The sequence below is a fragment of the Podarcis gaigeae genome (assembly GCF_964106915.1).
Source record: "Podarcis gaigeae genome assembly, chromosome: 7".
Lineage (NCBI taxonomy): Eukaryota > Metazoa > Chordata > Lepidosauria > Squamata > Lacertidae > Podarcis > Podarcis gaigeae.
This window is the reverse complement of record NC_139683.1, coordinates 78447569-78472997: the sequence shown is the minus strand read 5'-3', so window position 1 is coordinate 78472997 and position 25429 is coordinate 78447569. Positions and strand designations below refer to the sequence as shown.

General features: G+C 43.4%; 1 protein-coding gene across 6 annotated transcripts in view; it reads right to left on the bottom strand.

The window, feature by feature from the left end:
• Positions 1-25429, bottom strand: part of LOC310848310 (catenin delta-2) — a 204860-nt gene that overhangs the window by 96853 nt on the left and 82578 nt on the right. For all 6 annotated transcript variants that reach the window (XM_083747179.1, XM_083747182.1, XM_083747181.1 and 3 more), the window contains one exon: positions 6333-6546. In XM_083747179.1, the coding sequence (XP_083603305.1) occupies positions 6333-6546 (214 nt within the window). The remainder of the gene's footprint in view (positions 1-6332; positions 6547-25429) is intronic.

The following is a 25429-nucleotide window of genomic DNA, read 5'->3' as shown; positions in this document are numbered from 1 at the left end:
CTCTCCAGCTGTTTTGGGACTACAACTCCCATGAACCTCAGCTAACAGGACCAGTGGTCAGGGATGATGGGAATTGTAGTCCCAAAACAGCTGGAGGGCCAAGTTTGGCCATGCCTGCTCTATAGTGTGCTTCTCAAAAAAGTAAAGGAGTTGGCAAACCGCACACCACTGATTGCTTCTCTATACTCACCAAAATATCTATCTATCATCTATCTATCTATCTATCTATCTATCTATCTATCTATCTATCTATCTATCTATTGCACACACAGAACTAGACAATAATGGTGAATATTCCCAGCCTAGCCTTCTACCTAACTGTGTGCTAGTCAGCTACATCTTGTGATTTCTGCTAGTCAGTTATGCATAGGAATGCAAATACAATATGCTATGTCACCATGCAAAATCCTACGCTATTTAAAATGCTTTGCATTTTATTCCAGTTTGTGGCAAGGGAAGTGTTGAAGCTGAAGAAAATGAGGAATGAGAAACAGCAAGAAAAACCACTTGATTCACAAACTGAAGTCACTCTAGATTTCCCAGAGCTTGTTCTCTCCTCCCCCCCTTGCCCCCACAGGCAATGATTAGCAATCAGCATGCCTTGTTTGAAGAGGATAGATGCTGTCATTTCCCCCTTTCTTAAAAAAACAAAGTTTCAACCATCTTGTAAACAATGACTTCTTAATTTTAAATTTCAGATGCAGAAAGCGTTGTACCCCTAAATCATGTTCCTCAACGATAGTAGGAGCTCTACCTCGACAGCACAACCATTATATGGTGACCTCCCTTGTTTCCATGTTTGGGTTTTATTCTCCACAAAGGAGTTTTAAAGTTTGCTCTGAGCACTTTCCCCCCTAGTGGGTTCCGATATGTTACAGAGTGAAACTGCCTGGAAGGTAGCGTGGGCAGAACAAACTGTTTCAGATTGGATGCTGGAAACAGGACTGTGATTTGCGATTACTAGAAGTATGCTGGTAGGAAAAAGCAACAACATTGATTAATCCCAGTGAGATTCTGTGTGCCTCCTGTGGGGCAGGCAGTTCTGCAGAATGTCTGCAACAGGAGCAACTGAACATTCAGTCACAGACAATGCAGCAATATGCTGGAATTGCTTTCCCTCAGAGGAGGTTACCCGCTTTACCTCTGTGAGAGTCACTGCTCTGTGTGGGTTTTCTTCCAATCTTCTTGGGTGTTAAAACAAAATTTTAAGTCACATTTTACTCTAACAAAATAACACATTTTAAAATTATTATTATTATTATTATTATTTGGAGTAATGCTAACAAATTACACACAAAACTGCTGCCCTCCCTCACCCCCTACATCCGATTTACAGCTCCCTGTCGAAGCTGCACTTGGAAAACTCTGCAAGGGAAACAGCAACCTGGAAGGGAAAAGTTTGGAACAGAGAAGAAGCCAGTCTCTGCTCCAAATGTAAGATGTCTCTGCTTGTAATGAGTAGATATGGGGTGAGAAATCAAGTAAGGGTACTACTGTAATTCGCTCTACGCGGGGCTGCCCTTGAAGCTGTCCCAGAAACTCCAGCGGGTGCAGAATGCTGCAGCGAGGCTCCTCACGGGGTCTCTGCCATGGGAGCATATTCATCCAGTGCTTTTCAAGCTGCACTGGCTCCCGGTGGAGTACAGGGTCAGATTTAAGGTGCTGCTTTTGACCTTTAAAGCCCTTCACGGCCTAGGACCCTCGTACCTACAGGACCACCTCTCCCAGTATGCCTCATGGAGAGCCTTAAGGTCCATAAATAGCAACACCCTAGAGGTCCCGGGCCCTAAGGAAGTCAGATTAGCCTCAACCAGAGCCAGGGCCTTTTCAACACTGGCTCCGTCCTGGTGGAACGCTCTGCCTCATGAGACCAGGGCCCTGCAGGATCTGATTTCTTTCCGCAGAGCCTGTAAGACAGAGTTGTTCCGCCTGGCCTTTGGCTTGGAGCCAATTTGATTCCCTCTCTCTCTCTCTCTCTCTCTCTCTCTCTCTCTCTCTTTTTTCCTCTTTCTTTCCCTTCTCCTCCTGCGATGAGGCTACATTTTAATATTTTAATGTTCTATTATTTTAATGTTGTATTTTATTTTTGTTTTTAAGTTGTAATCATTCATCTTGATTTTATTATTGCTTGTAAGCCGCTCTGAGCCCGGCCTTGGCTGGGGAGGGCGGGGTATAAATAAAAAATTATTATTATTATTATTATTAACATAAGCTAAGTGTCAGACGGCAATTTCCCCAGTAGAAACGAACACAAATAGCGTAATTTCCCCAGTAGGGCTGCTTGGACCAGTCCACCTGCAGGAAGAATAAAACTTACCTGCCAAAGGTAAGCTTTCTTCCCCCTTGGGATAGCAGGTATAAACCAGTGAACCCTGCCAGGTCTTTCATGAGTGATTGAACAAAGTTTGAGCTTTTGCAAGAACTTAACCAAGTGATTGCAAAATACTTGACCTATTTAGGAAAGAGCTAAATGAGTTGCCAAGAGACTCATTGAGTGATATTTTAGCCCACTGCCCTCTCTCAGCTTCAGGTTGTTGTGAGGGAAAGGCAAACTACGTTTTCTTGAGTTCCATTCTACAACTGGAATAAACACACATAATAATAATAATAATAATAATAATAATAATAATAATAATAATTTATTTTTATACCCCGCCCATCTGGCTGGGTTTCCCCAGCCACTCTGGGCGGCTCCCAACAGAATATTATTGAGGCTTCCTAAACCAGTGGCTCTCAAACCACAAGTGTGGCTATAAAGCACACGTGGGATTCGCGTTTGTGTGCCCCCCCCCCCCGGCTGCCTCCATCAATGACATCTGTGTGCAAACCTTTCCTTATAAGCTAATGGGTGGTGGTCTTCCCAAACATGTCAAATATGCTAGGATCAGGGAGCTGAAAAATGGCCAGTCTCTACCATTGTTTCCCAACCTTGGGGTGCCCAGCTGTTTTTGGACTACAACTCCCATCATCCCTAGCTAAGTCAGGGATGATGGGAATTGTAGTCCGAAAACAGCTGGGCACCCCAAGGTTGGGAAATACCGATCTAGCCTATTATCAGACTAACTAAACCATGGACCAAACTAATTCTCAAGTGTAAATAGCAACAAAGTCTTTGTCAGGCTCATGCCCTTCAGCCGTTTACGAGCCAAGACACAAGTAATAGAAGTGAGCAGCTGAAGTATTGTGGGATGGGGTGTACCCAAGTATTTTGTTGCCTTTCAAAGTTGGGGAAGAAGGGCCATTTGTACCCAGGCTCACTTGGGAGTATGTCAGTTGGTGCAGTCAGACGCTGGCCCTTCTGCACTTGTTGGCCCTTCTGCAAAATGCTGGCCAAAGGCCAGGTGGAACAACTCTATCTTACAGGCTCTGCGGAAAGAAATCAGATCCTGCAGGGCCTTGGTCTCATGAGGCAGAGCGTTCCACCAGGACGGAGCCAGTGTTGAAAAGGCCCTGGCTCTGGTTGAGGCTAATCTGACTTCCTTAGGGCCCGGGACCTCTAGGGTGTTGCTGTTTATGGACCTTGAGGCTCTCCGTGAGGCATACTGGGAGAGGTGGTCCTGTAGGTACGAGGGTCCTAGGCCGTGAAGGGCTTTAAAGGTCAAAAGCAGCACCTTAAATCTGACCCTGAACTCCACCGGGAGCCAGTGCAGCTTGAAAAGCACTGGGTGAATATGCTCCCATGGCAGAGACCCCGTGAGGAGCCTCGCTGCAGCATTCTGCACCCGCTGGAGTTTCTGGGACAGCTTCAAGGGCAGCCCCGCGTAGAGCGAATTACAGTAGTCAAGCCTGGAGGTGACCGTCACATGGATCACTGTGGCCAGGTCGGGGCGGGAAGACAGAGACCTAGAGAGAGACAGCCGGTCACTGAGCTAGAAAGACCAATGGTCTGTCTTGGTGTAAGCCATTTTCTTACATCCCAGATGTCAATAGAATATTAAACTGTTACAGGCCTTAATGTTGGCAGCCAGATGAATAGGAACTATTTCTCACTATCGATAAATCAAGGTGGATGAAAGCTCACAGAAAGTGGATTTCAAACTGGCTTCTTTAATCTCATAACATTCAAAACCCTAAAATGTATTTTGCATAATTGACTTTTTATTTCTATTCTTTGCATATCGTATTGTTGTTTTATTGCTATGGCCGAAGGCTGAGGCAAATAAAGATTCATTCATTCATGACATTAAGAGGAGTGACAAGTCTCAGTCATCCATTGCTGCATTTGCCATTTTCTCTGCCTGGATTATTCAATTTGCCACTCCCCTCTCTTTGATCTAAGTGAGGGGAAACACTGGACAAAGGCCACCTGGCTACAGGTTTGTCAGGGGAGGCCTGATGCTCCACGTCTCAGATGTGCTTTCTATCTGCACTAATTATTCTGAGCCGAATAGTCTTCATGCTTGTTTATGTTAATTAGAAACCTTTTAATGATGGTGTAATTGCCATAACCTTGCTTAGACATGTAAATTCACAGAAAAATCAAACTTTTGTGGGCTGGATAGGAAATGGGTAACCTGAGCTCTATAAACTATTTGCTGTATTTTGTGAGGTATTTGTAAAATACTCAAACGTTAAGCGGACTGTATTACTTGACTACATGGAGTCACCCATTAAGATGCCTCCACAAGCTTGGCCGCAGCTGGCAAGTTCCACAAGCAGAGGTGCTCCCTACCTGAGAACAAGACTGAGGAACCTTCGCCCCTCCGGATGTTGCTGAACTACAACTCCCAAGCATGGTAAGAGCCAGGGGTGATGGGAGTTGTAGGGTTGGAAAACCCTAGCAAGATGCTGGAGGGCCAGAAGTTCTTCACACCTGGCTTAGACCATAGATATGTCACCTACATGGAACTATTTGTTAGTTTGCTTTTTGGAAAGGTTAAGCACACCTGAAGCAGAAACATCACAAAACTTTGCGTTATTTTTCTTCTGTGCACCGACTGCTGATTAGGACTGGGCAATAGCAGCTTTTCAACGTTGCTGTGTATTGCCAGCTAAACATTGTGGTTTGGCGATATACCACAATGTTGAAAAGAAAACATTGGCCTCTGCCCACGAGACACCGGGTGAAACTGCCTCAGCTCTTATCCTGAGAGCTGAGGCGGTTTCACTGAGGCTCACAGGCTGGGACAATGCAGCTTGTTTTGTGCAGTTTCCTAATATACTTAAATGTCCATGTGATTTATGCTTCAGCCACTAACTATTGTATACTCTGCCTCATTCTGTGACAGAATGTCAACAAAAGCATAATACAATTTAAAAGCAACTAGTTTAAAACATTATTGGCTGGGATTTTTTCCCTGCATTAGTTCAGTATGTTTCAAGAATACAACATATATTGAGAGGGAAGGACATAAAAAATGCCTTTTTTTAAAAAAGGAAAAAGGGTAAAGGGAACTCATCTCTCACATCAGCAGATATCCACTGTGCAAGTTGGATGTAGTTGATTAAGATGATTAGCAGCCTGCTCCTCATTTGTTCATAGTAAGTTTGCATATTACTCCCTGAAGGCAGGGGGCAGATAACACAACCAAGCACTGAAGCAGTACATTGACAATGAACTACCAGTTTTCACTTTACTGGGTCTGCCAGTAATTCTGTCACTCATTAGGAACCAGCTCCTGAACACCATGTAGCACAGCATCCTTACGACAAGAAGAATCTAATTAATTCTGCCCAACAGGTAAGAGATGAAAGGCCGGATGATTAAGACATGGAATTCAATGTACGTATGTTTAAAATTCTGCATTTAGAATCCATAACCATGAGTCACATAGCCTGCAGTGAGGGAAAAATGTGAGCAACTCATGATTATTTTCTTGGGACAGAGGTATTAAAAGAGGCTTAAATCATTTAAAAAAGGGTCCTGAAAGTCTTAAAATAGAATGTTAAAAAAAAACAAAAAAACAACAACCCAACCACCACATTACATGTTTTGAGGGAGTTTAATTCTGCCCCACCAAGCCTGCCTATAGTTTTCAATTCAGTAACTCATTAGAAACAGCAGGAGCGTGGAAAAAAATTGTGGCCGAAACAACGCACCATTGTACCACTTGTTTTTCCACACATTGCCCAGTATCTGCCACTGAAATTATACCTGACAAGAAACCTGGCTTCCTAATGAATACATGTACAGTATATGATATACATGTTTGCAAGCACAAGATTGCCCTTAGCCATTTCTCACAAGTACATTCTTAAAATAACTTCACCACAATTCACCAGGAAACTTAGGCCTGCTTAACCTCATTGAAATGTCTTCCTCAGCTAAGCAAATGCAGAAGCGAACTGCTAATCCTTAGCACACAGTACAATAAATGAAAAGATAGTCAAACCTGTGACTAGTTCTCTGATTTCCAAATCTGTAGTCTTGCGCAGTAATCGTACTAGTGCTGGAATACCCCCACAGTTTTTCAAAGCAATTTTGTTGTCGTCGTTGGCTTTCCCATACACCAAATTCCTCAGCGCTCCACAGGCACTACGGTGGACTTCTGTCATTCGATGGTCCAATAGGTCCACCAGTAACTGTATTCCTCCTTGTCTTCTTATCTGCAACATTAATGTTCAAATTAAATTCAAAATCAGTGGCTGATAGTCAATGAGAGTTTTAAGGTATCAATAGTTTTTAGATAGCAGTTAGAAAGGAGAGAGCACATTAGCCTGCTTTATTTGCTTTCAAAGGAACTATGGGAAATAAAAGCTCTTGACATGGGAAGAATAAAATTCCAATCAAATGATATTTCGTTAGGATGGCTGAGAGTAGCGTATCCCAACATGCCTCTTTCATTTGACAAATGTTTTTGTGTCACTGGGAAGGCGGTAAGTCTGTATTGATTTGCTATGGATGTTTGTATGTGATGCCAATAAAAGGTTTGATGGTGATGATGAAATTCCAATCAAAGCAGCTGGACAGGTGATGGAAGAGAAATTCCTCCCGCCACCACTTGGAGGGAACCAAATAAGCCACCTTCAGGGACATGAGGCACCACCTGCACTTACGAATTGATTTCATGGTGTATGGTGACAGCTGTCATCAGAATTATTGCCCAGAACAATGACTGGAACACCAGTTTTGAACTGCTCACATTAATTATGTATCAACACTGTATAATTCAGCTATAGCAGTTTCTAGATTGCCCGGACAAAGGTATCAATAAATACTCGGTATCTGCAGGAGTTACAAGGAAATTGGCAAGTTGACAATACTATTATTCCCACTTGCTATGGAACTAGGCAGAAAAATGTGGTCTTTTAAAACATGTGTATATCTGGAAACTGATGCGGACATGTGAGAAAACTTTCAAGAAGACAGCAGACTCTCCGCTGCCAGACAAACAACACCAATTGTATTGCGGTGCAGACTTCAGGTGAGAGAGATGGGTACCACTCCATGGGTACAAGTCCAGGCAGCTTTTCCTCCTCTGGCTGGGCGGGTAGTGTTTTGTTATGAGTGAATGGCTTAAAACGGATTAACAACATTTTAAAAAAATACTATAAGCCACTTTGAAAAGTGGAAAAGCAGGATATGAATCCACTAAATGAAACAAGCAATCGAGAAGAAGCGACAAAACACTCTATACTGCTGCACTTAAAGACAGTGTTAAAAGGGCAAACTTCTACAGAGGACACGTTGGTTGCTGTCAGGTTCCTATCACAGAAGGAAAGGCAGCCAAAGTCCCCAAAGAGGAGCAAAGTTGAGGAAAGGAAAGCAAGTAAGAGAGAACAGGAGATAACAAACGAAACAAATAGAGGCCATTAAGCAGGGAATGCAGAGAGTATCTTCGGTGCTAGTGCTTCGAACTAGAGGTAGGAGCCCCAGTCAAGGTTTCAGGGTTCACGAGCAAGGCAAGAGATACCTAACCAAGTGGAAGCTGCTACAAAGATGCCCCCCAAAGTTGACTCGCCAGTCATCAAACTTTTAAAGTTGAGGCAGGGAGGGCTCACTCATGACACTCTCTCACCCTACAAGTTTGCTGCATGTGAAAACCTAAGAAGAAGAAGAGGAGGAGGAGCTTGGATTTGATATCCCTCTTTATCACTACCTGAAGGAGTCTCAAAGTGGCTCACAATCTCCTTCCCTTCCTCCCCCACAACAAACACTCTGTGAGGTGAGTGGGGCTGAGAGACTTCAAAGAAGTGTGATTAGCCCAAGGTCACCCAGCAGCTGCATGTGGAGGAGCGGGGAATCGAACACAGTTCACCAGATTACGAGCCCACTGCTCTTAACCACTACACTACACTGGGCTCCTTTTCGGTGAGTGCATCTGATCCCACCTCTGAAGGCAATGCTGAGCATGCAGAAACAAGACTATGTCCTGCCCCTCCAACTTCTCTTATTCAACTTCTCCTTCCTCTGGTTGGTCAGAGCACCCTGCCCAGCTAATGGGTCTCTGTGCTCCACAGGAGAGGGCTTCCACCTCTCTTAATTTCTAGTTCCAAGTGAAGGACCTGCATCCTTGATCCCCAAGTGCCTGCCTCCTATCTGCTCCATCTTCCTTCCTACTCCATCTATCTGGGGCTGCCATCTTATACCTGAACCTTATGGAACCAAAGGGCCCATGACAGTTGTTTACATTCACCCTGTGTTAAAGAGAAAGATGCAAAAATTTTGGAAACATGTAGAGGAGATAGTTCTTTTCTTCAAGTCTCCCTATAAATCTGTAAATTGGAGAGGGACAGGGAGGGGGAAGCTATTTGAAATAACTAGGGGAGCAAAGCTTAGGTGCACAGAGGTTTAATCGGGAACTCCACCCCCACTGTAGCAGATTTTCTGGTTAATACTCCACTGATGTTAATTAGCACTGTGCATCATGGATATGCTTCACTAAGTACTAAAGTCAATTAATAATTAAGATTAACAGCGTAGTGTTCTTATGTAGGCGTTTGTGATAATGTCATAATATTATTATTATTTTCCACACAGCTGTCCAAATCTGAAGCTTGAAGCACAACTAACAAGCTCAAAGTTGGGACCAAGTTATGTAAAAACAAAACAAGCCTAACAAACAAACAAACAAACAAACAAACAAACAAACAACACCTGGGTGCTAATCTGACCAGAATGCAAATAGAAGCTCCTTCCTTCACAGCTGAAACCCTACACTTTCTCCCTCTTGCTGGGCTGTAGCTCTTTAGACTGCAATTGGTGGATCACATTTTGAATACTCTCCCAGATTAAACATTCCCATCATACATAATATGAGCACATCAGGGAAATGGGTTTAGGGTGTTGTTTCCCCTAACCTGCTAGAACTGCTTTTGTGACTAGTGTACAGGTGATTGAATCTTACTTATTGCCAAATAAATGAGAAGTATTTGGGGCTCATCCACACTCCCATTTCTCCTGTGATTTCCAGGCACAGACCTGAGAAGTTTTTTCTTTTGTGTCACCACTTCCCCCAGGAAAACCCACTGCTTGCCACTGAATTGGAACAAATGTCAACTGGGTTTTCTACAGATTGCCTAGAAATCTCGGGACAAATGGAAGAAAGCACAGGGCAAACAGAAACGTGGATGAGCCTCAGACAGCAATAATTAAATGTCCTACACCAAATCTGTAATTCAACAGAGGGCAGATTAGCCTCCAAGCGCAATGAAGCATTTGGAACACAGGATGGAACAGAAATTTTTTGCCTTAGGAACTTAGATTGAACAGCTTCTGCAGATCCAAGGTGAGTGGCTGTCCAAATCTGAGCCCCATATAATAACTGTGTTAGCTTTAAACACTTCAAGTGCTGAAGGCATGTGATTGCCACCTTTTGTATGGAAAAAAGTGTGTCAGAATTTTGGCGCTGGCTTTCAGACGCTGTTTCCTTTGCATATTTCTGATGTGCTCCCCATGACCCTCTTGACTGAAAAAGAAGGCCAAGATATTTAAAGACTTTAACTTTTTCCATCAACGGATTAGACTGTAATTCAAACTCCCCATTTGGGGCAGATGGAGTGGACTGGATGGAGGTCTTTCTGCTGGGCTCCCCATTGCTGATGGCTGAAGGTCCACTGGTGGCATGTATCTTTGCCCCCAAATGAGGCATCCCAAGGGAGGAAGGGAGCGGATCTGGCCTGGGATCCACAAGACCTTGAATTGCTCTCATAGCCAGTCACACCTGACCTGGGTGATTGGCCCTGATCTGCCTGCTCCATCTTCTGCCACCAGGAATGGCCCGGCTCTGGAAGTAGCTCTGCAGAGCTGTGGCTTTGGATTTCAGTCTGAATTATTTTCCTTCTCATCAAGGCACAATTATCTATTGTGTCAGTGCTTGCTGTACTGCTGCACTGAGCAGAAACCGGGAAAAGCACATAACTGCTGATTGCCCACCATCACTAAGGATTGAAGAGGTGAAGGAGGCCCAGACCCCATGGAGATAGGAAGCAGATGCACAGTCCTACTTGTCTCAGCTGGTACTGCAGTATGAATAGTTAATATGCACACTGTAACGTAGAGTAATAGTTATGCTATTATGCATCAAGTAGATCCAGAATGCATAATATGCAAAAGTATGTGTGCCACATTTTGAGGTCTTGGGCTTTGGCAACCTCTTTCAGGCGCACTCTCTCAACCTTTGCTTGGATGACCTTTGCAGATCAGGAAGCTGGAGACAAGGAACAATATCCTAGCCACTGTTACAGAAGTGTCACATCCATGAATCTCCAATACTGCAGAGCCAACCATCTTCAGGCAAGAGTTAGACAGAAAGCAGCGTTCGTTCTTGCAATTAAATGAAACATTGACTGACATGTACTGATGGGAGTGAACCCCACGCAAAAGCATACTTGAGGCAAGGATCTGATTAAAATAACACATATAACCAGGACATGATCTAACCTACACACATGCAGAGTTATAAAGCAACTTGATATTTTAAAACAATATCTATGCCTGATTCTAGCTCGTGAGTATCTCTCCCACTGCCTGTAAGGAAACTCTAAATAAAAGGATCTACTGAAAAACATATTGAACAAAAGATAGATGACAGATGAGGGAAAAGAGGGGAGAAAACACTGTTAAGACTAGTATTATGACCTTATTCAAAAGAAATGTCCAATTTCTTCTTAGCAATGCTTCCCCAACGTGGCAGATGCCTATGCAAGCAAAGGAATAATTTCACACTGCAAGTGGTAAACAAATTGCATTCACCTTCTCACTTTCACCTTTTACTGCCTGTGATAAGTACCAGCCAAGGCACTTACTCATCCTAACTGCCTGAGAATGAATTACAGCCAGGTATGTAAGTGGTTGAGCAGCCCGCAAGCCTACTGCCTCCATTAATGCTCAGTTACCTGTCTTTGAGTAAGCTCCAAGGTCACTCGCTCTAGCATTTTCCCCATTTAGAAACTTAAGAGGCCTTGAAAGTCTTTGTAGTTCCATGCAACCATTTTAACCACTGCAGTGAAAGGGCAGGAACATATACCACTGTTACAGAGCATCACTTTGCAATTTTTGTGCTTCTGAATTATTATTTTTTTTTAAGTATGAGAAACATAAATTTTTAAAAAATGGCAATTTGGAAAGAGCCAACTTCGGCAAAGAGCCAATTCCAGTGTTAGTGAATGGGAAGCTCATGGGGGAGTTTGCCGCCACACTCCCCACAAGTGTTTATTATCTTTGGTTAGTAAGCAATTTGAGAAGGGCTGCTCCATGACCAAAACACATTCCCAAATACACAAACTTGCTTTAAGTAGCAGCCTGCAAATGGAAAATTGACCTCCGTCAGTTAATCAAGACCAAGTTGATTAATCCTAAAAACTGCATTGCTGGCAAGTTTAGCTACAACAAGCCAACTTTTTAACTGCAGTTGCTGCTTGAAACAACAATGTGAATAGAATTTCATCATATGCTCCAACTACGCTTCTTACCAGGGATAGCACCTATTTTATGGACACATCCCTGGCAAATCAGCAGTTCTGTCTTTGTCACAGAATTTTATCATTGTGCCTTTGTCAACATTGTACTCTATGGTTTTTGATTTTGTTTGTACTTGTTGCGTGGCGATTCCCTCCCCATCCCAAGAAGAGTAAATAAAGACATTGGACACCAAATTTAAGGTTAATGGGCGAAAATGGCCACAACTTTATTGATTACAGGTAAGAGCGGTATTGGCTTTAGGCATTGGCCCTACCAGACTATCCGGTCTAACCGGGAAGGGTTAAGCACCAACCGGGGGAGCCCCCGAGATGCACATCCCAGGGCGCTCCCCAGGGGGTTACCGCTCGGGAGCGCGCTTTAGGCCCTAGCCTCCGTAGGTTTCGGACGAGGCGACGCCCCCCGGAGTCCTTTAACAAACTACCCTTCAAGCTTTGGGGGAGGTGATGGCGTTCCTCCCCCCGACCTCATTTCCATAACAGTACCCCTGCCAATGCCTAACCGCCATAAGAGCCAGGCTCGCCGCCAATACCCTCAAACCTGTAACCAATCCCTGATCCCATTGAATATTTCAGCCAGCCAAACATCGTTACCATCATCCGACAGATGCACGCCATCCCCGCGGTAGAGTGCCTCGTTGCTAAAATGGATGCCAGGGTGTTCGATGACCCGCCCACCCATTGCAGTCACGCTACACGCCACCGAACGCTCAATAATGCCCCACGTCATTTTGAGTGTCTGCACATGTGCGAGCGGCGAAACCCGGAAGTACAGTGGTGCCTCGCAAGACGAAATTAATTCGTTCCGCAAGTCTTTTCGTCTTGCGAGTTTTTCGTCTTGCGAAGCACAGTTTCCCATAGGAATGCATTGAAAATCAATCAATGCGTTCCTATGGAAACCACCTTCAGACCAGGTCCGGGGACAGTCTGTCCCCCCAACCTCTTCTGAAGGCCAGCGGGGGGCGAAAGTCTTTGCTTCCCCCCCCGCCTGCCTTCCCGGGACAGCGGAGACTTCTCCGCTGTCCCGGGGTGATTTAAAAGCCCCCGGGAAGGCAGGCAGGGGGGACAAAGACTTTTGCCCCCCGCCAGCCTTCAGAAGAGGTCCTGGACCTCTTCTGAAGGCCGGCGGGGGGCAAAAGTCTTTGCTCCCCCCTGCCTGCCTTCCCGGGAGAGCGGAGAAACGCAGCGCGTTTCTCTGCTGTCCCGGATGGCTTTTGAAGGCAGGCGGGGGGGAGCAAAGACTTTCGCCCCCTGCCCGCCTTCAGAAGACCTGAAGACCTGCTCCCCCCTGCCTGCCTTCCCGGGAGAGTGGAGAAACGCAGCGCTGCGTTTCTCCCCTCTCCCGGGAAGGCAGGCGGGGGGGGGGCAAAAGTCTTTGTCCCCGCTGCCTGCCTTCCCGGGGGCTTTTAAATCGCCCCGGGACAGCGGAGAATTCCTCCACTTTCCCGGGGCGATTTTAAAATGCTGGCGGGTGGCAGAGAAGGCTTTGCTGCCGCCTGCCAGCATTTTAAGATCGCCCCGGGACAGCGGAGAAGTCTCCGCTGTCCTGGGAAGGCAGGCGGGGGGGGGGAGCAAAGACTTTCGCCCCCCGCTGGCCTTCAGAAGAGGTCAGGGAACAGACTGTCCCCGGACCTGGTCTGAAGGCGGTTTCCATAGGAACGCATTGATTGATTTTCAATGCATTCCTATGGGAAACCGTGCTTCGCAAGACGAAAAACTCGCAAGACGAAAAGACTTGCGGAACGAATTAATTTCGTCTTGCGAGGCACCACTGTATTTTGCTACTGTGGCTTTGGCTTTTTCCTGCTCAGCTTTTGCTTATTCTTTTATTTGTGCTTAGTATTTTATCATTTTATGGCAATGTCATGTTCTACACAACTCTGAAGGTGTTGAGAGTAGAGCAGAGCATAAATATTAATATGTGCATAAATAAATAAATAAATAAATACATAAAACAGTGCAGGCAAAAGATCGGTTATTTTTTCCACTGTATCACAGCAAGCCTATATTTGGGCTAGCAGCTCTAATTAACATTACCTATAGTGGGTATGGTAATTCTGTAAAAGTATCAATCGGAAACATAGAGGCATGGTTTTCTGGAAAATTACTGAGACATTTGTTCACATGCTGCGTACTCTCTCTGTCTCCCAACTCTGATTAAATAAAGTCGCTGAAACTGTGAAAGCCTATCAGTGCGTCCCAAAGATCTTTCATTATAAGTCCGTCAGCATTGTAGCACTTATGAAAAGGGCATAATAATAATTGGCGTTGTCGCTTGCAGAATCTAGAAAATCTTCCTTAATTGCTAACAGCAGACACCACAATATTCCATAATAAGGGTTTGATCTCTGCAATCATGTTTCTAAAGCAAGATAGAAAAGAAGCAACACAAAGATCTCCCGTGAATAAATCTAATATACTGTGTTTTAATTATGGAAACATGAACTATTCTGCCCCAAACAGGTTACCTCCATTCAGTTCATTTTTATGTGAAGTGGATCTCTATAAATAGGTATGTGGTAGCGCGAAGGGAGGCATCGTTCCTGTTTGTTCGTTTCTGTGCAACTTAACTGGAGACTGAAAGCAAAATGGCACGTCCTCTGCCAAAATAATCACTAAGAAGGGCTTTAATCCTTCCAAGCAAGAGGACCAGAAGAAGAAGAAACTCGACATATTCCATGTGCTTTTCTTCTTCCTGGATGTCCTTCCTTCATAAATCACACCACATCCTCCTTTTCCTTTGGATATGCCTTTTCAGAGCGAGAGTTACCCCTGTATTCTTGTGGCTGAAACCCTGCACATGGCATCTGGCAGGTACGAAGGGACAAGGAACCAGCCCTTCCTACATGGAATTTCTAATCCCCATTCCCCCCACCCCATTGGATCCTTTGACCCTTATCAGACACTACTTTTTAACACAGTAGCAGCTATGCACTAATTACTTGAATGCTTCCATTGTTGTGTTCAATGGGGTGTACTCTCAAGTGTGCATACAACTGCAGCCAAAAGAGAAAGACCAAGTCTTGGTGTCATGGTCACCAAACACGCCATGTTTTATCAATACAGTGGTACCTCGGGTTAAGATCTTAATTTGTTCTGGAGGTCCGTTCTTAACCTGAGGTACCACTTCAGTAATGAGGCCTCCTGCCGCCACGCAATTTCTGTTCTCATCCTGAAGTAAAGTTCTTAGCCCGAGGTAATATTTCTGGGTCTGGAATCTGAAGCATCTGTAAGTCAAGGTACCACTTTACTCAGGATCTCCCTCAGCCTGTTCTTTCAAGGGAAGGACAGATGGGAGATTCTGGAATATCCCTAATATTGGTAAAATAATAATAATATAATAATAATAATTTATTATTTATACCCCACCCATCTGGCTGGGTTTCCCCATCCACTCTGGGTGGCTCCCAATCGGTAAAACTCTGCTACCGTCTGGGTCAAATAGGACATTCTAAAGGGGAAAGAGCTTTTCTGCCCTCAAAACTCTTTTTCTTTCAGAACATTTTTTAGGCTTCCATGCCTACTTTTAAAAAGAAAACCACATAAATGTGTTAGGATAATCCATTGGCCATTCTGATACCAAATGCACAGCTTCTGTCTAATTGTATGTTTTTCTTCCCATGAAACACTACGTGTGTTCTGTTCTGCAATGTTTTCTCTTCGGTTTTTCATGAAAAGCAGCCGCAGCTGGCTTGGTGGACTCTTTGCCCAAATGCCCCAGCCCCAACCTGTCTGTTTGCTGAGAGAAGAATCCACACATTTTCTTCAACACGTGAGGAAGTAGCTCAGAGGGGTTCAGAGTACAAATGTACAAATCAAGTCAGATATCACCCCGGCCTCCAGCTCTCTTTCTTAAGCAGTACCTTGCACGAGGGGTGAAAATCCAGGAGATGGGTAGCATTATAATCATGGGGCTAGATCTAATATGTAGTTGTCTTCCTACCAAAGCTTACTTTGCCAACCTCCTGGCTTAGATACATGACAGAGCCAAGAGGAACAACAACAACAAGAAGAAGTGGTAAATTAAGAGAAAGCATTAAAAATAATAATATTAGTCTGGCCCCTAGAATTTAAGGAAAACATATCCTAATTCTAGATCTAGAGAAGCATAGATAGGAAAGGGAGAGGAACGGCCCACAATGCGATCTCTTTGAGGAGAAAATGTAGGTGAGATTTATTGGAAACCCATTTATCTGCAACATCATGACTTCATTTAGCTTCATTAGTATAGTAATTTGTTGCAGGTTACAAAAAGTGCTGGATCAATTTAAGCTCAAAATAAGAGGGGAATGGTATGCAAATTACTGCATTAGTTCAAAATGTCTAATTTGTTTAGGAAATCTAAATTGGGATTTGAAACCCAGATCCCATTTAAAAACAGATTTGCAAAACTGTAATTAAGAAGGCATTAGATTAGGTAACTACACTAACACTGAAAACAATTAATGCACATAATTTAAATGAATCCAGCTACTGCTTTATATACAATATTTCAGTGAAGTTTAAAAACAATTGTACTTTGCATGCTGAACCTGTCCAGAAAAATACGATGAGCTCTTTGTTCTTTAATGTGTAGCCTAGGAAATTTGCATATTCAGGAGCATGAGTTATAACTGATGCTACATATAAGTTATGTCTAGTGACCAAAAGCTGGAAGGGATGTGGAAGGGATGTGGGGAGAGAGACTATTTGGCCTTGTTTGTACAGGCAGCAGTTGTTTTAGGCGTGTCTGATATGTGCACGACCACATACATGCTCCTCATGCCAAACCCAGATGTGACTCAAAATTGTCACAAAAGAAACACCAAAAGGGGCAGAACAAGGTATTTGCAGGCTTTTGCAATGGGTGTTCCAATTATCCACGATTTCACGTAAGCACGTGGTGCCTTGAAATATAGTAAGGTAAAGGTAAAGGGACCCCTGACCATTAGGTCCAGTCGTGGCCGACTCTGGGGTTGTGGTGCTCATCTTGCTTTATTGGCTGAGGGAACCGGCATACAGCTTCCGGGTCATGTGGCCAGCATGACTAAGCCACTTCTGGCGAACCAGAGCATCGCATGGAAACGCCGTTTACCTTCCCGCTGGAGCGGTACCTATTTATCTACTTGCACTTTGATGTGCTTTTGAACTGCTAGGTTGGCAGGAGCGGGGACTGAGCAACGGAAGCTCACCTCATCGTGAGGATTCGAACCACCGACCTTCTGATCAGCAAGTCCTAGGCTCTGTGGTTTAACCCACAGTGCCACCCGTGTCCCGCCTTGAAATATAACCCCATACAAATTGGTCGCTGCTTGTATGCAACACTAATCCAAATCATGGCTTAGCCCTGTGGGGGGCTTGCTTCTCCCAGGGTTTTTAGGTCAGTTCAGGATGCCAGCTAAGGCAAGGTCTGGCTTAGCATGTTGTCCAAACCTGGCCTCTCCTCCTTAACCACAAACTTTATGGGCAAACTTTGGCTACAGATTAAGGAGGGAAGACCTTAACCACTATCCTAGTTTCAGACAACATACTAAGTCTAAGACATACCTTGGCTTAGTTACCACACCATGCTGACCCAAAAAGCCCAGGAGGTAGCAAAGTGGGCACGAGCCAGCGTGTTTGCATGGCCATACTCTGACTTACCCAGGATAGGCGAATGAAGAAATAAATTTCATAATCCACAAAAGGAAGCTGTCATGGACTAGCTGGACAGAAAGGAATGGTGAGAGGCACCAGCTGAGGAACCCAAGAGAAGAAGGCTGAGCCTGGGGATTGGTGGTGCTACAACAATGAGCGGTCAAAGGGAGAAAAAGGAGACAATTTGGTGGAGGACATGTCTGGTGCTGAAGAGGTAACAGCTTTTAGTGCACAGGGAGAGTCTGTGGCAGAGACAAGTCCAGAATCAGAAGCGGAAGCAGGAGAGAAGGGAGGCCAAGAGGCAGAGATGAGGCAGACTGGTGAAGAAGTCAAGGTGTCTCCCCCTCCTGCTGCAAAAAGCTCCCTACCCCTGATCTCCTAGGACCAGGAGAGGTCTGAAGTGGGAAAAGCAAAGGCAGGCATGCCACAGTAGTCTCAGATTGCTTGGGAAGGACCCAGGAGAGGAGGAGACTTAGGTTGTTGTGAGTAGACAGGGACCTTCAGTCTCCACAACTGTCTCGTTGGGGTAAGACCTACTAAGAAGAGTTGCTGGGCTCATTAGGCCTGGCATTTCTGAGCAGACCTTGTTTCTTCTAATAAAGAGTTACTCCATGTGATTTATTGCTGGCACACTCCTGACAGCAGCCCTGATGCAGAACTCAGTTCCTTCCATTCCTAAAGCCCAAAGTGAAGAGCAGGCATAGGCAAACTCGGCCCTCCAGATGTCTTGGGACTACAACTCCCATCATCCCTAGCTAACAGGACCAGTGGTCAGGGATGATGGGAACTGTAGTCCCAAAACATCTGGAGGGCCGAGTTTGCTATAGAGTATCCCCACCTATAAGCATTCTAAAACCTGGTTGAATACCTAACTACTCTTTATTCAACTCAGCTATGAAGGAAATAAATTCTAATTGAATACACCTGTTTATTTTTATATTCAGCTCCCATTTTCATCTGTTACTATTTCACTTACATAGATTTATTTGTTCGTATATCTATAACCTTAATATCACTGCCTAATTCCACAAGGATGCTGCATAACTTAAACAAATCACAATCTCAAGTGACAAATGATTTTATAAACGCTTAATTGATAAAATGTTGATCACTGACATGGCACGGAGAATGAAATATATATTCTCTTCAGAGATATAATGTTTAGATTTTGTCTACACTACACTGCACATGATGACATTTATTCGTTCTCAAAGTTGAAGAATGTAAAGGTCACACATGAAATGAAGTATTCACTTTATCATCATCTAAGGAACCAAATGTCACATAATTGTGCTGCATGAACTAATTCACTAAGATAAATGAGGAATTACACTCCAGGCTCTTGGAAGCGTTGCTAAATGGTATGCTCAAGGTGCCTTGTTTCATGATGAAGTCCACAAATAATGGCTTTTCCTTGGAAAAATATTGGCAAATGATGCAGATTAATGCTCTGCAATGTTATAAATATAGTGAATAATTCTAGTGGAATTGCAAGTGCTATTTTGAATTTGAGAATGTATTGGAAAGTGCGGCTTGAGTTGTTAATAAAGTATACATCTAATGCAACTATTGAAGTAGTCCCCTTTGTGTAAGGATTTCTGATTGCATAACAGAACCACCCCTCCCTCTCTTTGTGCCCCCCATTTGCTCCAGAGGGTTGGGGGAAAATCCAGAACAGAGGGGTTCTGTTGCACAGCCAAGAGTCCTTGCACTTGCAGAATGATTTTGTTGGATATCTCCCATAATACATGTGCAATTCATATACAGTTGTGCCTTGGAAGTTGAATAGAATCTGTTCCGGAAGTCCATTTGACTTCCAAAACGTTCAAAAACCAAATTGCGGCTTCTGATTGGCTGCAGGAAGCTCCTGCAGCCAATCAGAAGCTGCGGAAGCTCTGTCGGACATTCAGGTTCCAAAAGAACATTTGCTACCGGAACAATCACTTACGGGTTTGCGGCGTTTGGGAGCCAAAACGTCTGAGTTCCAGGGCGTTCGAGATCCAAGGTTCAAGTCAGTTTCAAGATCTAATTCATTTTAACCGCTATGAATTGCAAAATTGGTTCTTCCATACCTTTAGAATTCAAATCACACCAGCTAATATAATTCTGGAACAGAGCTACAGCAAATTATCTACACTCAGAGAACTAATCTGGCAAAACTGTTATTGATTATAATCAGTGTCTGATCTGGCAGTTGCTAGGTCTGCAAAGAGCTGAGAGCCTCACCAGAACAAACAAGGAGTTTTGGTTCTGGTGATGGAAAAGCTGTTTGGGCACAATGTACAGGTGAGGTAAACAGGAGAAATCACAATTGATTTCCTCTTTCTGTAGGGTAGAGAAGAATGCACAGTTTCAAACTCAGATAACATTGCGAAGCACAGCTAACAGGAACTGCACATCAATAGAGAACGATAAATAATCATTTATTTAACTCTAGTTTTAAGTCTTCCACATACATTATCATAAAAAGCAACCCTCCAGGTTGGTATCGTTATCTGGATTGTAAAACCACTTTGGGAAATGTTATATTGGAAAGGGGGTGGGAGAGAGAATGGCGTGGTTCATATGACATGGTAAGCCAAACTATGACTTAATGGATTGTGAGAATATTCAGGTCCCAGTGAGTCATTCACAACAGCTTTGCTCCTGAAAAGTCTCTTTCAGGTATTTGCTGAGCTGAGCTAAAGTAATGTTTGGCTTAATGTTGTCTGAACCTGCCTCATGGCTAAGCTCTCCTCACCAGGACTTTATTTGGTGACAGAACTCACCAGTATAGAGTATTGGCACCTCTCTCGTCTCTCTCTTCGCTGCCCTTGACAGCCATTTTGTGCTGGCACCTATGAAGTTTTATCGATATATAAGTAGTAGCACCTGATTATTTATTTATTCATTTATTTTACAAAAAACAGTGCTCCTTCATAATCTCAAGGTGGGATCAAAATTTGTTCCTATCCAGGGGCCTGTATATTTCTGCAGTCTTGGCACACGACAGTTTTGCTTCCCAAGACGTGCAACTGAAGTCCAAGAGAGACAGAAGTCTAAGACAAAAATATGGCTTAAGAGTTTGAATAGTGTGCTTTCATAAAACAAGCATAGCTAATTTCTCTACAAGAATCTCATAAAAACAATGGCAAAAAGAAGGTATATGTCAGCCTCAAGAGGCTCCAAGATGACAGTAAAATCCTGGAAGTTAAAACATTTTTTCAATTAAAAGAAAATTGGGGGGGGGGGGGGAATCAACAGAAATAATAATGATTATAATTAAAAATAAGCATGCTCCATGGGCTGACTTTTTAGGACAATCATTCTGGGGGGAATATAAAACAAATGATCTGGAGAATGAGAACCCTGCAAAATCAGCAAATCTTGTAATGAGATTGTTTAACGTTGCAATCGTAACAGAGCATTCAAAGGAACGAATAGTCTCATTCATAAATAAACAAAGAAAACCTGAAGATCGTCAACTTTTATAGATTGTTGTGGGTGGGCAAGTTATAGGAATACACATTTTGTTTACACATTGGGCTACAATCATTTCATTTTTATTACAGAAGACTCGATCTTGCTTTTTCCAAGATTTAAGAAGCAGTGGTGGAGAAGTGTCGCACGTAAACTCCTTAGTCAAGTTAGATGGATGAAGGAGGGGAAATCTGTTGCCATGACGATATGGACAATAGCCATGCAACTGACAGGGCAAGGAAACTTGACTGCTCCTACAAGGTCCCTGGAAGCTCTAATGCTGCCCCTTCCTTTGAAGGAAAGGCCTCATTGGGACCCTCACTGGGTTGACAAGGAGGCAAAGGCATTCTCTTCCCTTCCCTCAAACACGGACATCATACATGGCGTACCTTTAAAGCACATTTGAATCACACACACACACCCCAGGAATTCTGGTCGCTATAGTTTATCCTTTAAGGTAAAGGTAAAGGTACCCCTGCCCGTACGGGCCAGTCTTGACAGACTCTGGGGTTGTGCTCCCATCTCACTCAAGAGGCCAGGGGCCAGCGCTGTCCGGAGACACTTCCGGGTCACGTGGCCAGCGTGACATCGCTGCTCTGGTGAGCCAGAGCCGCACACGGAAACGCCGTTTACCTTCCCGCTGGTAAGCGGTCCCTATTTATCTACTTGCACCCGGAGGTGCTTTCGAACTGCTAGGTTGGCAGGCGCTGGGACCGAGCAGCGGGAGCGCACCCCGCCGCAGGGAATCGAACCGCCAACCTTTCAATCGGCAAGTCCTAGGCACTGAGGCTTTAACCCACAGCGCCACCTGTCTTTACAGGATTACAATTTGCAACAACCTTTAAATAACAAGTACCCCAAATTCTTCAATGGGAAAACTGTTCTTTGTATTTGCCCTAAAGGTACATATGCGGCCTGCACTTCTGATGAGATGTACCCACTAAAGAAAAGTCTCCGTATTCCCAGAAAAAGATGTTCAAGGAAGGTGGCTTTTGTATATATCATGGGCCTATGAAACAACTGTTCTCTTTCATACACAACACAGCTTGGGAAGCAGACATTTGCCAGAAATCTACGCTCAAATTTGATGGTATGTGTTTGCTGGTTTTCCATGGAAATCCAAAACTGCTTGCAACCCATCTCCAAAATATAGCTAAAACTCATTTTAAAACCATGACTCATTTTAAACACAACATCCCTTCCTAGTTTTACTTGAATCTCTATAGAAGGTCTGAAGAACTCATTGCAAACTTCTTTTTTCCTATCTGCATGCAAGTATGAAAAATGGGGATTGAGATGTATCTTGCAGACCCTTCATTGCTAGCGGGCCATGTTTGGCTTTGGGGGCAACAAATTGTGCCAACCTACTAGAGTAAAAATAGCAGAGGCTATATTTTTAACAGAAAATGGCTAGAGGGAAATGTTTCCAGTTTCCATCATGCATTCACTTGATTTTAATGATATTGCTTGCATTTATATTGTATATGGCTTACAGATTTTTAAAACATTAAGTAGTTTATAATGAAATAACATGACATGACAACCAAAAAAGCATGAAGTGAATGAAACCACTACTGTCACTTAGAGAGGTGTCTGTTAAGGATGTAAGGAAGCCAAAGAAATAGGATGAAGAGTTCACTGGGTACTGGACCCTTATTCCATATCCTTACCCAAACTGCTGGTATTGCGGCTTTCAAAGGTGAAATTAATTTTCTAGCATACAGGAAGCCAAAACCTTATGTGACCTGCTGTATCATTGCTACCAATGACAGGCTGCCATTTTCTTTCAGAGCAAAATGATATTGGCATGTGAAAACTGAACAATTCAATTCTTTTGTTGGGTGACCTCATACAAAAGACTTACATGTCTTTAAAACCACAAGGAATTGCTTCAGAAGAATGGACCTTGTTTTTAACAAGAGTGGAAAAAAAGAGTTATGTATTAAGTTTTCTAAAATACATAGTGCCCTTTCCACCACTCCCCATCTCTCCTTGCTTTTCCTTCCTAGTAAGAAAGATTTGAGGCATGACAAGAATTGTTATTAGGTGAAGCAACTTTTCCTGGGCAGCTAACAACCTCCTCAAATAGCCTGTCATTTCACCAAACCAATTCTGTTCGCTTGCAGCCCTTCAGCTGAAAAATCTCTCATCCGTTCCCTTTCAACACTAAACACTGTATACAGGGCTACCACGTTATATGAAAATCAGTTATTGTTGTTGCTGTTTAGTCGTTTAGTCGTGTCTGACTCTTCGTGACCCCATGGACCCCATGCCCTCAGTCTTTCCCAGCACCAGGGCCTTTTCCAGGGAGTCTTCTCTTCTCATGAGGTGGCCAAAGTATTGGAGCCTCAGCTTCACGATCTGTCCTTCCAGTGAGCACTCAGGGCTGATTTCCAAAAGAATTGATAGGTTTGATCTTCTTGCTGTCCATGGGACTCTCAAGAGTCTCCTCCAGCACCATAATTCAAAAGCATCAATTCTTCAGCGATCAGCCTTCTTTATGTTCCAGCTTTCACTTCCATACATCACTACTGGGAAAACCATAGCTTTAACTATACGGATCTTTGTCGGCAAGGTGATGTCTCTGCTTTTTAAGATGCTGTCTAGGTTTGTCATTGCTCTTCTCAAAAGAAGCAGGTGTCTTTTAATTTCGTGACTGCTGTCACCATCTGCAGTGATCACGGAGCCCAAGAAAGTAAAATCTCTCACTCCCTCCATTTCTTCCCCTTCTATTTGCCAGGAGGTGAGGGGACCAGTGGCCATGATCTTAGTTATTGACTACAGTTTAATTGTGTGTGTGTGTGTTCAAATAGACACAATATACAAAACTAGGGAAATGATGTGTAGTGCTATTTTTCTAGAAAAAGAAGTGCCAGAACTCACCATGTGAGTTGCGGACATATCCGGAATACTGCAGCCTCAAGAGGTGTCCGGGTGAAAATTGGCTAAATATGCAGGGAAATTCAGACATATGGCAACCAATGTCAGCGGCGTCGTTTTTGCCAATTTTTAAAAAAGTACTGGCAATATTTAAACATAGCAAAGGGGGGGCACCCTGGATCTTCCTAATGCAGTTGATCCTAATGGTAATCATTTAGTTCACTTAAATTATTCATGCTTCATTGTAAGAGCTGGAAAGGAAAAATTAAAATCCTTCCAGATGAAATCAACAAAAGCAAACATGAGGGGTGTTTTGTGGGTAAGCTAATGGTTTTTGACACCTAAGGAACCCGCTTGAGGCTCCTGCCCAGGAAACAATCATCATCTCTGCCAAGTGTCCTTTTAATATATTGGGATCCAGGAATCTAACCAGACAGCCAAGAAGTCACCCAAACAGGGGCAATGTATTTCAAGCTTCACTCTCTTTTCCTTGTGTTTGTGTGTGGGGAGGGTGGGGGAAGATTACGAACACAATTTTACCTAAAAGAGAAACCAGCAATTTACAAATTGTACTGAAGTGCAAAGAACTCTTACTGCTTGTTATAGTTGCACGTTAACAGCTTGAATCATTGTTACTGATTATAGACAAAAAAAAAAAAAAAAAAATGATTTTCTACTTATTTCCCCCTCCAATTGTGATTTCAGAATAGTCATTTGCTGCAAACTGCACTAAGCAACTGAGTAGAGAAAAAGCATTTTAAAAATTAGGAAGTATAGGTCCAGAGGGGCGAAAAAAAGAGTCTGCAACCCATATGTGGGTTCAGCTAGAATGTTAGGATTAAAGTCATTTTAGTGCCATTGAAATTGATTTCCAGTGGGACTAAAGTGGCCCAAAACCAGGGCATTGTGCATCGGAAGCATAGTACAGGTCTCAAAAAATGACAAAGGGCTCATACATAATGGCAGAAAAGCATGTACAACTGCAGGTTATGGTTAGTGAGAAAGATGTTGTATCAGCACATAAAAAACACATTCCACAATGTTGTGTTTTACTCAATATATGCAAGAAATGGCTTCACAATTACTGGTTCACTGCAGCCAAAGGAAGGAGCAAGTAAAACCACATTTTCTGACCTTGTAGACACAACTCTAATTGCTATGAAGAATCTTGTTTACGTATAAAAAAATCCAATAAGCAGAGTGGATGGGTCAGCTCATCAAAAGCTAGGATCCTAAGGGACTTTTTGAAGTTAGTTGACAAATTAACAACTTTCCATCTGTATACTTGCTAGTGCTCAAGGGATTCCATTCTAACTCTATGATGTGAAGACTTAAAAAAAAATACAATCCTTTTAGTCTTTCATCATTTGGTCCACATAGGCAAATGGCTCCGTGCCTAAACACACACAACCATCCTAAATTACAGGGATCAACTGGAGGTCCAGAGACATGTTCCTCCTACAATTCTATGGAGTCAGAAAGTGATGAAAATTCTCAAGCCATCATTATGAATGAAGCCAGGCTAAAGGCAAAGATGCATCTTTTAAGAAGCGTCTATGCTAAGCAGAAACGTTAAATGTTGGCGGAAATGAGGTTGTAACACATTTGACCCTGG